Source organism: Mchenga conophoros, linkage group LG19, assembly GCF_057382185.1.
Source record: "Mchenga conophoros isolate Kocher_MC1m ecotype Shallow Benthic linkage group LG19, M_conophoros_male_GT1.1, whole genome shotgun sequence".
In the NCBI taxonomy this organism is placed as follows: Eukaryota; Metazoa; Chordata; class Actinopteri; order Cichliformes; family Cichlidae; genus Mchenga; species Mchenga conophoros.
Window position 1 is genome coordinate 23,887,864 of NC_140544.1, and position 13,825 is coordinate 23,901,688.

Genomic DNA, 13,825 nt, shown 5'->3' on the forward strand with positions numbered 1-13,825 from the left:
AAACACTTGTTTGCTGATAAAAAGACAACTTGGGAGGTAAGTGTAGTTAGTGTAATTCACCTTTGTTTTCTTTTTTACAGCGAAAGTTATGACCAAACTGACTGATAGCGCTCGACATGAGCAACAACACTGATTTAAGTTAAACATGCCTTTCCGCTTACATAAGTCCATGTGGGAGAGAGAGTGACTTTTTAGGCATAGTACGCTGTGTTTTGGTTTATTTTGAATAGAATCTATTGATAGCCCTTTAATGAGGTTTTACTGGAAAGAAAAAAAACCCCATTTGGTTTGTTTTTTTATATAACATTCTTGCCTCTGATGACCTATTGCGCTTTTTTGGTTTTTCAAAGAGGGTTAGATCTAAATCCTCTTCCCTTTCACTTCTCTTCCTCTACAAACTTACATGTCTCAGCTCTACATCTGTAACAAGGCACACACAACGCTGTCACTCCATTTTTATTTTCTGTCTGTTTAACTCCATGTCCCCGTCTCTCTGTCCTCACTTTTTCCACTCTGATCTCTACGGAATAGCAGCAGCCTGTGGCTTAGCACATTAACGCACAAAACTCCGACACAAAGTGGACGCCAGCGGTCTTGTATTGATCAAAGCTTTAAAAGCTTTAAACTGAGATGCACCTTGCATCACTGTTAAACAGAGAGCTCAGTCCTGGGGTGCTCTGACTCATCAGTCCTCTGGGCTTTTAGCTGTGCATCCAACTGTTGCATTATGTCTTGTCTGATGAGTTTCAGAGAGCGGATTTGCAGAGTTGCGCATGTTTGAGTCCGGTTATCTTTGCAGGGATGCAGGATTTGTTTCAAATAGCAATTTGTGGTGTTTTGTTCTCGATTGGTTTATCACATGTATCAATGCTGTAGTGTAATTTGGAAAGTACATTGGTTACATTTTATTGGGCAATAATGGCGCTGAACAAAATCACAGGTGTCACTTTTACTATGGTTGCCTTTTACCTTATCTCACTGAGCCTTATTTAGATTGGCCACCAAGAGAGACGAAAGTTCTTTGACCTATGATTTAGCAATGTCAAGGCGCAGGTGTCATTATGCTCTCCCTCCTCATCATCCTTCATTTTACCCCCCTGACTCCTTAATCTTTTAGTCCCCCCTTCTTGTTTGCATCCCTCTCCATGTATCTTATTCTAACTCTTCCCTCGCAAACAGTGCCAGATATGTGTCTACGCTTGGTAGGTCGACTCCAGACAGGTTATAAATAACTATCTGAGTTTTTGCTTCATGTCCTGAGAGCTCTACTTTCTTCTCACACTTGAGGAACCATGGGAAAAGAATCTTTCCCTTACGCACATGGTGCTCATAATAACAGACACAGTTGTACATAAAACCTTCAAGCCCCTGCACCCCTTTGCAAGCTTCGCACAAACACAGAGGCACAGTTATGCATGAACACAAAGAATAAAACTCAGTGGCTTACAGAGTAAGGTTGTAGCACTAAAATAGCAAGGGAACTGTTTATAATGAAACAAAACCTGAAGTGTGGGAATGCAGAGAGCATTTCTACTGTTGTGTAAGTATGGGAATGTTGTTGGAACAACAGAATAGATTAAAAGTATGGGATAGTGAAAGAACAAGAAAACAATCAAAGTGGAGCAAAAAGGGAAAAATCTAAAGTTGCATCAAGGGTAAGCGTTTTGTTTAATGATATGTTTTAGGAAATAAAAAGGGGTTCTTGTGAGTTTATGCGCAGAGGAGTGATAGTGAAACAGTGTTAATGTGGACTATAGCTGGGAGTCGAGGCGAATTCAGGGGTTGGCAGGTCAGACTCTGCTGACACACCGGGATCAGCGATGGGATTGTTTCCATTGGAAAGAATTCCAAGAATGAGCTAGAAGAGCTATCAGTGACTTCACTCGGAGGACTCTGACAGCAGTTTTAATACACAGCCAGGCGCACACGCTCTCACACACTTTTAAAGATACTGCATCTCATGCCAACAATGGTGTGCGAGACACACTCCCCCCCCCCCCCCCCCCCCCCCCCCATGTCACAGGGTTCTCAGTGACTCTGACCAAGCAGTCATCTTACAAAATGAATGCTGTCACCTCTGACCACAAACGCTACAGTTAGCAAAAAAGATTTACAGTGTGAAGAAACTTTGACTGAATATGAGATGAATCTAGTTAAATTCATACAGGCCACAGTTAAATTTAATAGAAAAGTATGCTTAGAAATGATGCACATTTTGGGAAACATTTACTTTAATTTACCTAAAAACAACATAACTGAGTAAGTTGGAGCTGAATTTTCACTGTTTTTTCAGATAGCAAAATGTTGGTGTGCTGTAGAAGTCCTTAGTGATAGGTTTAATTCACAGTGGCTTTGCAACACAACAAAAAAATCTGATGCAAATGGTGTTAAGTCCTGTCTTTTCACTTTCTTACTTTTCAGCATTATTAAAAAAAAAACACGAATGAGGAAACAGCTTGAACTTGTTTCAAGGAACATTTTAGGGTGTTACGGATAAACATTTCTGCAGTCAGATCTTAACTTGTCCTGATGAGGGTATTATAACTTTATTGTTCTGCCATTTGCTTGTCTCAGTTTGGTTTTCAGAGTTAGGTTTAAAGGGGGAAAAACAAATACAGTTTGCAGGGTTGCAAAAAGTCTAACTTCAAAGGTTCTTTACTGAGTTAATCAGCTCCAAAGTGACTGACGAAAAAGAGCTGAAAATAAGAACTGCTTAAAATGTCAAAGTTCCATGGAAAGATGCTGGAGGGCCCGCTTTCATATCTCCCTTAACCTCGGAAACACAGGACCTTTCTTTATTAAACCTGACGTATATTGCTTTCTTCAGCAATATTTGACGGACGCCGTGGAGTTCAGAGGTCTCTGGCTGACGTCATATGATTGCGTAGCTGGATGCAAGTTCAGTCAGCTTCCCCAAGGGCTGTAGTTATCCTTTTCTAACTTCTTGTAATTTCTTCTTTCCATGATCTCATGACTTTTTCCACTGAGATCAAGAAACAGCTATTAAGAATGTCACAAAGGACATTCATTTTCTAGTCTATTCAAAACCAGACGTGGCGGCTTCCTGGGCCAGACACACACATTCTGCAGCCGACCACCATTATCAGCTGGGGGGTATTAATAACTCTTTATGTTCCATTTTTTTCCAGGAAGAAGGAAGCGGGACAGAATGACCTTTCATTGTTCCATTTCCAGGAAGTGACCCTAAGGCCCCAAGAGTACCACCTTGGCCAGTATATGAGGCCCTTGGCCCCCAAAGGGCCTACTGCAGCAACTCTTATGAACTATTCCCAGTACCAGGCAATCCAAGCTGACCTCGAGGGTCACAAATAGAGCACATGGCAGCAAATCACCTGTGAAGTTTCCATTGTAACAGTGATCAGAAAGCTTTTTGCTTAGTCCCTTAACTCCCCCCCCCCAGTTCCCGGTTACAGCTTTTCCACTCAACCACATTTTATTAGTCTCGTTTCATTCTGGAGAGTGTTTATGAGTAGTGCTTGAGGAGCTGCTTCCTCGGGGTAAGACAGCGTTCTATCCTTAATTTTGCAGAAAATGGTGAAGTCTTTCAAAAAAAACTGGCAGGGAAACCCATCGTTCTTTATACTGCTGGATAGCACCACCTTATTTTAAACGTACCATTTAAAAAAATAAATACATTTTTAAAGAACTTAAAATGAAGTCGGTTCAGTGTTCAGGAATGAGGTTTTGCTTATACTAGGTGTAACACTGTGTGCAAGCTGTAGACAGGAAGTAACATGCGGCCTGCTCTCGCTTCTATATATACACACACACACATATATTTGATACATGCATCTGTTTTCGTAGAGAGAGAGAAAGAGATTCTGTATGCGAAAGATGCGAAGCAGGAAGTAATACCGCTTTTCTCTAACCATTGCAGGTGAAGTGAATAGAGAGGGGGGGGGGGGGGGGGGTTAAGATAGAGAATGTAAGTAAACACTGAAGTAAAGTCTCTTGGAAGATACTTCAAATGTGCTGGAGGACTACCCCTCTAAAAACAGCCATTAACTTGTACTGTAAACATGGAAGTCAGACTCACACAGCTGGATAGCAAATTCAAATGTTTATTTACAGCCTTTGTAATAGTCACTGAGAAGAGTGGTCTAAATACAAAAATAATAGGGAAAAAAACAAACAAACAAAAAAAACAAGAGAAAGATGGCGGCTTATCTCCCTGAGCTTTACAAAAACAATGTGGGACCTGCAGGTGACAGGAGAGAGATGTTCTGTACACAGCCCTAATGCCACAAAATGAGAAAATACAAAGACAATATCTCAGACATGCTTCTACAACAGTTAGAAACTGACCCCACATACACCAAGTCATGATGACTGAGTGGAGAAGAACACAGAAACACTGTAGGCAAATAAACTGACATTACTACCAGAGAACCAGTAACAATATTAACAGCGTTTGGCAAACATCAGGAGTTCCAAGAGCGACGTGAACAAAGATTACTTCTGCAAACTGTGGCCCACGGTGCGAATTCTCTACAACCTGTACTTCATGGTGTTGCTTCAAAAGTATGGCTGTTTTAAAAAAAAAAAAAAAAAAAAAAAAAAAACCAAAACAAAAAACAAAAGAGGAAGACTGGGAAAGACAATCAAATGTGTACAGCTCAGAGTGAATCTCAGACTTTGTCTTTCTAAAAAGTTAGAAAGAAATCAAGAAAAAAAAAAAAAAAAAAAAAAAAAGACGATCAGTGCACTACAAGGCCTCGGGAGTCGGCTCACTAGGAACAAGTATTTACATATCCTTCATTGGGTCTGTGCATTGCTTTATTAAGTGCTTTTCAAAATTTAACATTTCCCATCCTTATTCAGCTTTTCTCTTTGAACAGCAGCCTGTCGGTGACACTTTTTGTTCTCAGTCAGATCATTTTGCTGCATCATCAAAATACTGTCCATCATAAGGCTTTCAGGAGGCCAGTGTCATGAGGGGGGATCATAGCATAACTTGACTTTGGTACATAACTGGGGAAAATGAAGACGTCCCACATATATTTATCATGCATACCATTTTTCACCTCTGATTTTCATAACACTTCTTCCCCCCCCCCCCCCCATTTATTTTTTTAATTTCTTTAAATGCGAGTGGCTGACAGTGAAGGACACCCCCCCCCCCCAAAAAAAACCCCTCCCAAAACTAAAACATTCCCAACAACATTTTGCACAAAACCCATTCAACAGACAAGTCACAAAGTTTCAGCTTCTCCAGAACAGACAAGTCTACAGCAGTGGCAATTACAATAATAATAATAACATAGCAAACCAGATTCTGAACACAAACATTGACAGTGTACTGTACAATAATTCCCACGGGTACCACAATAGTTCTGCATACAAGTAGGAAGCCTCTGGGGTCATGACGCCAGCCATTTTGAAGTTAGGTACAGAGCAGTAGTAACATCCTGCAGTGCGAGACCTGTCCATGGAGCACTGAGCTGCCGCTGTCCAACAGGACATCTGGTCTGGGCCGAGACACACACGGTGGTAAGAAGTAGGTGAAGGTTAGAGGTGTGCATTGTCTGATCTCTTCCAAGTCTGTTTTTGATTGATTTGCAGTCCAGGAGGATACGTTACGATGTCATAAAAGTGTGTTTATGTGTGCATATTGCTTCTCGCATGGAGGGATTTGTTTTTCTTTTTTGGTGTCATGGGAAACGAGACGGCATCTGTCAGTTGAGTGAACTGGAGTGCTGATGTGAAGTATAACCAGTGTATGAAACGGGACAGTCCATCAGAAAGAAGAAAGAGTGTATGGGTGCTATAACACAGCCTCTAGTGCTGCGAGTTCTGTGCTGGCTGTCCATTTTGAATGCTGCTATTCTGTTCCTCTTCTTCCTCTTCGTCCTCCTCCTCCTCCTCACTGACCAAAAACTCCTCTGGAGGCCAGCGAAGCTCCCCGCTCTCAACTTCTCCTTCTGTCGGCTCAACCACAATGGATGGGAGGCGATCTTTGAGCTTACAGCAACGGTCAAAATCCGAGGGGTCTGGGAATATCTGTAGAGAAAATACACAAATGGTTATTCATCTGTCATTAGCTGAACGGGGATACTAGTTGGGCTCTGAAATGTAGTGGAGCGTCAGCTATCCCCCCCCAAAAAAGTTATTTGTAAGCAAGACTTTTGGATTCCTACAACTTAACTTGAATCTTGTGCAAGTGTTGCAGGCACCACTATAGGGCTGCAACGAAGGAGGAAGTGATGCGAAGACTAAACATCTGCGATAGGAACGGGTTGATTAAAATCCCAGTGGCATACCTGTGCTTACCCAACCCACATTCCTTCAGTTATACCAGCTTTCTGCATAGATGCTGCACAAGGGTCTGTATGGGTAAATGAGGCATCTCTAGCAGGACTTAGGATAAATGCTGCCTCATGTTTAATCTCAATGTCTTGGAAGGAATTGTGCCAAGCAGCTCATAGCCGCTTATGAGCGTCACCCGCAACTCTGAGGATTATACAATAGCATAATCATAACATTTTAAACCAAGAGTTAAAAAAAAGTAAAATTTCACTGCGACATGATTTGTGCATAATTAGGAAACCTATCCCTGTAACAGTCAGCTTTTGAATATTGAACACTTCTGTGGATGTAAAGTCAAAAATCTCCTCGGAAAGAACACGAAATCTGTTGCGTTATCTGCAAATCCATGTATGCTGATAAATGTGGAGTGTCACACTAAAATATTTGGATCTGAACTGAAGGGCATGAGAGACAGACTGACAACAGAGATTACACGCATTCCCTGTCCTGGCAAGATTTGACATCAACCTCAGACTTTCTCTGTTCTCAGAAACAGGAGGAATGGCCCAGGGGAAAAAAGCCTGCCACTCCTGGTCCAAGAACAGCATTTTTTCCCCCCCTCTTTTTTGCTGTTGTTTGGATAAAGTGGATGAATATTTTTAGACCTGCATATTTCATTCCTAGACATTTGGGGGTGGGGTAAAGGGGGGCGATGTCGCTGTCTGGGCATAGAGCCGAGTGGAAAGAAAGCATTAGATGGGGCAGGAGAGAAAGTGAGACAAGAGATAGAGGAGATCCAGCTGTGTCCAAGTCTCCATGAATTCCATAGGAGACAGATGAGAAGGGAGGAAAAAGAGCTAAGAAAGCAAACGAGGAAAATCTCCCAGGTTATAAAAGGTTGTACGTGTCCATTAGTCATTTTTGTTTTACATTCTTCAAACCCAGGTGCATAACAAACTGTGCCAAGTAAATGCCATGTAATTATGTGTGCACGCAGATCCGTATTTATGTGTAATGCTTGAGTCGATCTGCATTTCTGGCCAGCATCGCTAATCCTCACTGTGCGTCAGCACCAAGGGGAGTTGGGCAGTGAGTGACCTTGCCTTCGGACCCCTAGCTAAAACATGTAATCACTTTCACTTCCAATGACAGGAAGTGAAGACACATCACCCAGGAACAATGTAGGCTATTTTAAGCTCTTCTAGCGTGGTTAGTTGTGAATCATGACATTGCCTTGTGATAATTCAGAAAGTCAACATCTACTCAGTTTTCACCATCTAGTATCATAGCTCATATTTATTTTAGTAGCTTTTGTAATAGCATCTGGGATTTCATGGCCATGGTTACTAGAGTCAAAGTCCTAGGAACTCATAATAGAGGAAGCTACTGATGGAGCATCACCAGTTCATACAGGGCTTCTCTAAGGAGATCCTGGGACATTGGGCAGGATAAGGATAGAAAGAGTGAGGGAGTGACACACTGGCACCCTCCTTTTCTCTTGGCCCCTCTCAGACAGACTCACAGCTGTGGTGTGAATTGAGTGGAGGGGAAGTGGGCCTTTTCCTCTAGGTCAGTCTACATCCTCTCTGAGTCATAGTCTTCACACACAGCTCTATACGGTTTATAAATGCACCAAACACACAGTTTGACACTATAATGAAGTTTTAAATGATCAAAATGAACTTAACAGGAGATGACCTCTTTGATAAGTATTCCATCTTCATGTTAATTTCCCTCCCGTAGAGTATTGACAGAAAGCCTTTTAATTTTTAGACAGTAAAATAATGAAGCAGCTGCATATTCAAATAATTTCATTTCTAAGATGACCCTGCTCAGCTGACAGCAAAACAAAGCCTTTGGCTACAACTTGTCAAGACCACCTGATAGCTGCTTTTAAAAACACTAATCTGTTGAGGGTTTATTTTTGTGACGGACCTCGGATAATTTGAATGTGCAGACCTCGGACAAGTCAGTCGGATAGACAGACTTTTAGGCTGTAACAACTATAATCTGCAATGTCCTTTCCATTACATATTAGAATTTTAAAGAAAGAAACAGCACAAGGGCTGTGCAATTTAGCTATAATGCTTTCTTAGCATCGTAATCTCAGTATCTAGGTGGGCATTCTTGCTTTATCTTAAAACACAGATTTTTATCTGTAATAATTCTAATATTTGCTTCGCTCGTAATGATGGAAGAAAGAAAATAATCACTATATCATTAGATGATACTCAGATTCAAGATAATAAATGGATAAAAGCAGATATGAAATGACAATGCTGCATAAAAATGCACAGGCTGGGAATTTGGAAGGAAGTGCTGTTTATCTGTCATGCATGCACGTGTGTCCTACCTGGAAGGAGAGTCTGTCCTTGCTGGGGCTGAGCCTCATGTCCTCCATGGGGGTGCTGTTGATCATCACCTCAGTCATATCTCGGCTGGGCACAAACACTGGACTGTAGGGTTGAAAGAAGAAGACAAGCAATGTGATTAGACACAGTGACGATCATAGCACAGTTGCCCGGCATCTGCAGAGAAAATAAAAACACTAAGAAGATTTATAGTGTTGAATTATCCAAATGTTTCTAATCAATAATAATGTAATCCCCGTGTATTTTGTATGGCATACTACTGCGCAGACTGTATACAGTGAAGATAAACGGATAAAAGTTCAAAGGCTATAATAACTAACACAAGCATGCCAATGAGAGAGAGAGAAACACTTATCAAACCATCTATTTGCAGCCCAGGTCTGAAAGTTATGGTTGATCTATTTCCCTGCTGATGTTTGACAGTTTTGTTTATACTCTGCACATCTCCACCACAACACAACACGCATCCAGTCCGTCTGCTTTGCTAATGCACTGCAAAGCTGCAGAGCTCATGATGCGGCTTGCATAAGGTGGCCGTTTCTCAATACAGAGTGATGTGCTCTTGCGCTAGCAACCAGAGAACAGTCATTGTGAGAGTGTGCTGGGGGCGTGCTGTGGTATTTGACTGGGGAGGAACTTGATGCACTCAGTTCCATCAAAGCTTGGCCAAACTTTCCATTTTAGATGAAAGTAGCAAGAGGTTGTTTATCCAAGCTCAGTGCATTCACTATCCAGCATTGTCGCAGTAACGCTTAAAGCAGGTCCCAAGACTCGCATAGATGCTGTCTTGAGACAAGATGCTGAGCGGCCTTCTCACGCTCTCTATTTAAAGCCTGGTGCCTAGTGGTCAGTGGCCACAGGCTTGTGGTTTGTGTGGTCACTGGCTAAAAAGGACAAAGAAAATAGAGCATGCCAAGAAGCTCACTCACATGCTCACATTATCCAGTTTGATGGGCTTGCTTATTTATTTATTTTTTGGGACAAGATGTGTGGGCTTCACTTAACCTACTTTAAATCAGAAATTCAGACGGAGGGTTTATTTTTAGATGCATCAGAAGCATGAAAATTATATTTTTTTAAAAGGTAGGCTTTGGTGAAAATGGTATTATGGTATAACTTTTCTTTTTTAAGGATCTGCTGAATTCTCTGACAGAGACATATTTTATTAAAGAAATAAATATATATTGATAAGGGGAAAAAAACTGAAGTCTCTCTACAAACAAATCTGTCAAACCCTCACTTTCACTTCATCTGCCATTACATGGAATATATTATGTGGAATTTCTGCGTAAAGTACTGTTCTGCCTTATTATCTCCATGCATGACTCATTCAAAGCACAGCGTCCTGACAATCCCCTCTGCATTGCTTCAACCTCGATGTTTGAATGGAAGATTTTTATTGTTGACCTTTGTTTTTGTTTGAGAAATTGTCAAGATGACACCAACCCACAAGAACTAACATTAAAAAGTTAAGAGAGCCACAGGCTAGAACAGCACTCAGATCATTCACTGACCCCTGGTACAACCCAGGATTTCTAGGTCTCCGCTTTGTGTATCTGAACCTTTAATCAGTACCGTCAACTTTTGAATGTAACACATGTACCTATACACATACTGCAGTTTCTATGTAGCCTAAATTAAGATGGGATTATTAACAAGGGGGACTGAATCATGAGATATAAGACCGAGATCTTTAACCCCTGGGGCATAGAAATAATCAATTTTTCCATCCCTAAATATACACAACCTCTTGTTGTTTCAGGAAGAAAGACTGCCATCATAGCAGGGTGTACAATGGCTCTGAAAATGTTAAAATTAAAAAGCTTCCGTCTGAATCACTGTTAAGTAACCTTTTCTGCGCTAGTGAGACGACTGGCCAGAAACAATAGCTGGATATCCAGAAATAAACCGAGGAGGCTTGAGGGATATGCAAGGTTTAGGATGGGAAAAAAAAAGTCAGCTCAGGTTATTCTTTAACTAATATCATCGCTGAGTGGGGTTCAGAGGAGCGTGAGGCAGACATGCAAAAACAGCAGAGGTGGAGACAGAAGGATGACAGTGAAGACCTGAGCAGGAGGAGAAGAGGGGAAAGGGAGGGAGAGAAGGAAAAGAAAGATAAACACTTAGGACTTGCCAGTCATATTTCTGTTCGGGGATCTATAAACATCCTGCTCAGCTAAGAATAACAGAACATCAGCCTAATAAAACACAAAGGGGCACAATGAGGAGGAAGTAGGGGTGCACGAGTAACAAGTCAACCTGGGAGGAAACAAACATGCACAAATAGTCCTGGAATTACTGCTTCAGGTGTCAGGGAGGGATCGACGACATGCCCCTCTCAAAGAGGACGCAGGAGTTATCCAAGCAACCAAGTGGTATAGATTAGATGCATTCAGCATGACCGCAACTCGCACGCTTACATGTGACCTTAACAGAGTTAAGGAACAGACCGCCTATTTCTGTAAGCAAGAAACACATTAAAGATACATGATCTCAATGATTAATCGGTGAGGCTGGTGGTGCAGATGGCACTTAATCTCTTACCTCTTGACCCAGTCAGCCTAATGCATACCTGGTCCTGCCAGCTTCCTAATGCCTCAGCGAGCCAGGCCACAGATAGATAGCCAGTACCATCACGAGGCCACTACGGTCCAATATGTTCTTGACCATATGTCCAAAGTTTAGAGCAATTCAGTTAATTAGTTGATTGCTGGGTTCAAGCATAGCTCTTTAAAGCGCTTGCTGTACCAAATCTGCTCTACTTATTCCTAACAACGCTGACCTTACGCTGGAGCCTTTTCACATACAAACGACATGAACTTCTTTGGGTTTCTACAGGAAAGCCTTTCCAACTGCTGTCAAAAATCTTCCTTTTCAAAACGTGAACAAAAACTGAGTCTGCTTGTTAAACAAATGTGACGGTTGTTTTATTCACCTGTCCCTGAACTACAAAGAGGCTAGCTCCATGCTAGTTCCTTGCTTCTCTGTAGTGACGCTGACTGGAGCCCAAATGGTCTTTGCAACAATCTCACACCACAAGAGGAATGTGCAACTTGCATTATTAACATTGTTTCCCCTCTGAACACCCCTGCTAGTCCTTACTACTACTACGACGATCATAAATCTAATGCAATGTGGCAAACACAGAGCAAAGCTGATGAGGTTCAGTGCCAAGTGCTGTGCTTTCCACCACCCAAGTCACCCAGCTCTGCAGGTATGCGGGGCTCAATGAGTAGGACCCTCAGAAGTGAGCAGGAACAAATGAGTTGAATCCAGATTCCTGTGGGCTGACCATCACTGAAAACACATCATATATCAGTGTCCTCTGCGATGTATGTGGAAAATTATCTCTTTACACTGTTGCCAAGTGCTTACTCATATTGAATAGTTTGAGAAACTCAACCAATGGAAGACATTTTTCTCTTTATATGTGATGTAGTATTTTATACAAGATGATGGCATTTTGGGAGAGAAATGTCCTCTTGTTGGCACAGAGAAAGGCAAAGACTTCAGTGCAGCATAACAATCTTGTTTCGCACTCTGAAACAGTTACACCACTCTGATAAAACTAAAGAAGTGAAGGTTTCTGACAGAAGCGCAAGCCTACTGTAAGTAAGCTCAGGCGAGAAAGCAACGTGTGGTTAAAACAAAGAGGTCGATTTTGAACTTCCTGGTAGAGACAAACAGAGGCCTACTGAGGTTTTAACAGTGCTCGCAAAACCATTTTTTTCAAAGCAGCTTGCATATCCTCTGTAAAGAAAGGAAAATATTTGACAGAAGAGAATTAAAAATGCCCGAACAAACAAAGACACATTCCTTATTCCTCCATCAAAGAGTGAATTATGGAGTCATGGTAGGCTACTGATTGCCGGCTATGGAAAATGTAACACTGATAACAGATATTAGTAATAGATAGGGCGCACTTCTCTTTTTGCACGTTCAGTATTTAAGACCAAAAACTGAAAGCAAAGGTCCTATTACATTCACATACAGCAAAGTAAGCCTATTTGTTCCGAGCTTCCAAAAATGGCATGAAAGTGAGAAGAGATCAACTTACATTTACTGTCAAATGGACTGAAATAAGCTGAAAATGATGACAGCACAGTGAGACTAATGCACCTTTCTAAACTGGCGCATGGAGCAGTACCTAAACCTACCGAATATCCTGGTAACCATTTGATTTTTTTCTTTTAAGACCGAGACCTACAATATTCTCGTTTTCCAATCTGAGTGCTGTGACATTTCCAATTTCAGGGGCAACACCCCACAGAAAATCTCAAAGGAAACATGAGTGGGTGTAGCAACAAAAATAGGGTGGCTGATTTTAAGGGAAATCACCAATCTAAACGAAACAACTAAATCCTTCATTGTTCTTGTCTGTCAGGTGCAATGCCGAGAAATCCAGCGCCTGACATATAATTAGTTACGATTTTTAAAATGCATAAACAAAAGCACACACATAAACAGGTACGAACGGAAAACAGAGTACTCACCAGTATATCTGCGGTGAAAATACAGACATGAATTCACAGCTGCTGTCACTTCTGCTGGGGGATCTAATTGCTGCCGCTTACTTCTCTTTACTTTTATTTATTTATGTATGTATTTATTTATTTTTTCTCTTTGTCTACCACAAAAGCAAAACGGGATGCTCACGCAAAGCGAAAGTCACTGTTCAGCGAAGTCTCGAAAGCCTGCCCTTCAAATTGGTGCGTCTGATCAGATCCACAGCTGTGGCGGAGCATTTATGCGAGAGGCGTGTACTCGAGCAGCCAGAGACACACCTCTCCTCAGCACGAGCCAAAAATCCTCAATGGCAGCTCATTAACGACAAGAGCCAATCAGAGCACAGGCTGACTGGAGCTCATCCAGCCTCCAGCCCTGATGACGGCAAACGCGGCTGAACCCGCTCATTGGGGACGGGCGAAGAGATGCTGCGCGATGATTTGCAGTCTCTAAGGCAACTAAATGACAGCCTTACCTCCCCTTGAATGACAAAAGCACTCCAATTCGCCCGCTAGTTTATTCGTGACATTTATCCAAATGAGGAGGAAAGAAAGGCTCATTCATAAATATATTCCAAGGGCAAGTCAATGTCTGTAGACTTCGGCAACAACGCAGGATGGTATTTATTTATTTATTTTGCAAGCCTTTACTGTGTTATATCATAGAATGCAAGCACAAGA

The 13,825-nt window shown here is 41.7% G+C and overlaps 1 protein-coding gene across 1 annotated transcript; it reads right to left on the reverse strand.

The window, feature by feature from the left end:
* Nucleotides 1-5,652: 5,652 nt before the first annotated feature.
* On the reverse strand, nt 5,653-13,403 carry lbh (LBH regulator of WNT signaling pathway). The gene is made up of 3 exons (XM_085257574.1): nt 13,133-13,403; nt 8,621-8,723; nt 5,653-6,021 (listed from the first exon to the last, which is right to left on the reverse strand). Exons 1-3 carry the CDS (start codon nt 13,159-13,161, stop codon nt 5,800-5,802), a joined length of 354 nt encoding a protein of 117 aa, XP_085113700.1. The 5' UTR covers nt 13,162-13,403; the 3' UTR covers nt 5,653-5,799.
* Between the last annotated feature and the right edge of the window lie 422 nt (nt 13,404-13,825).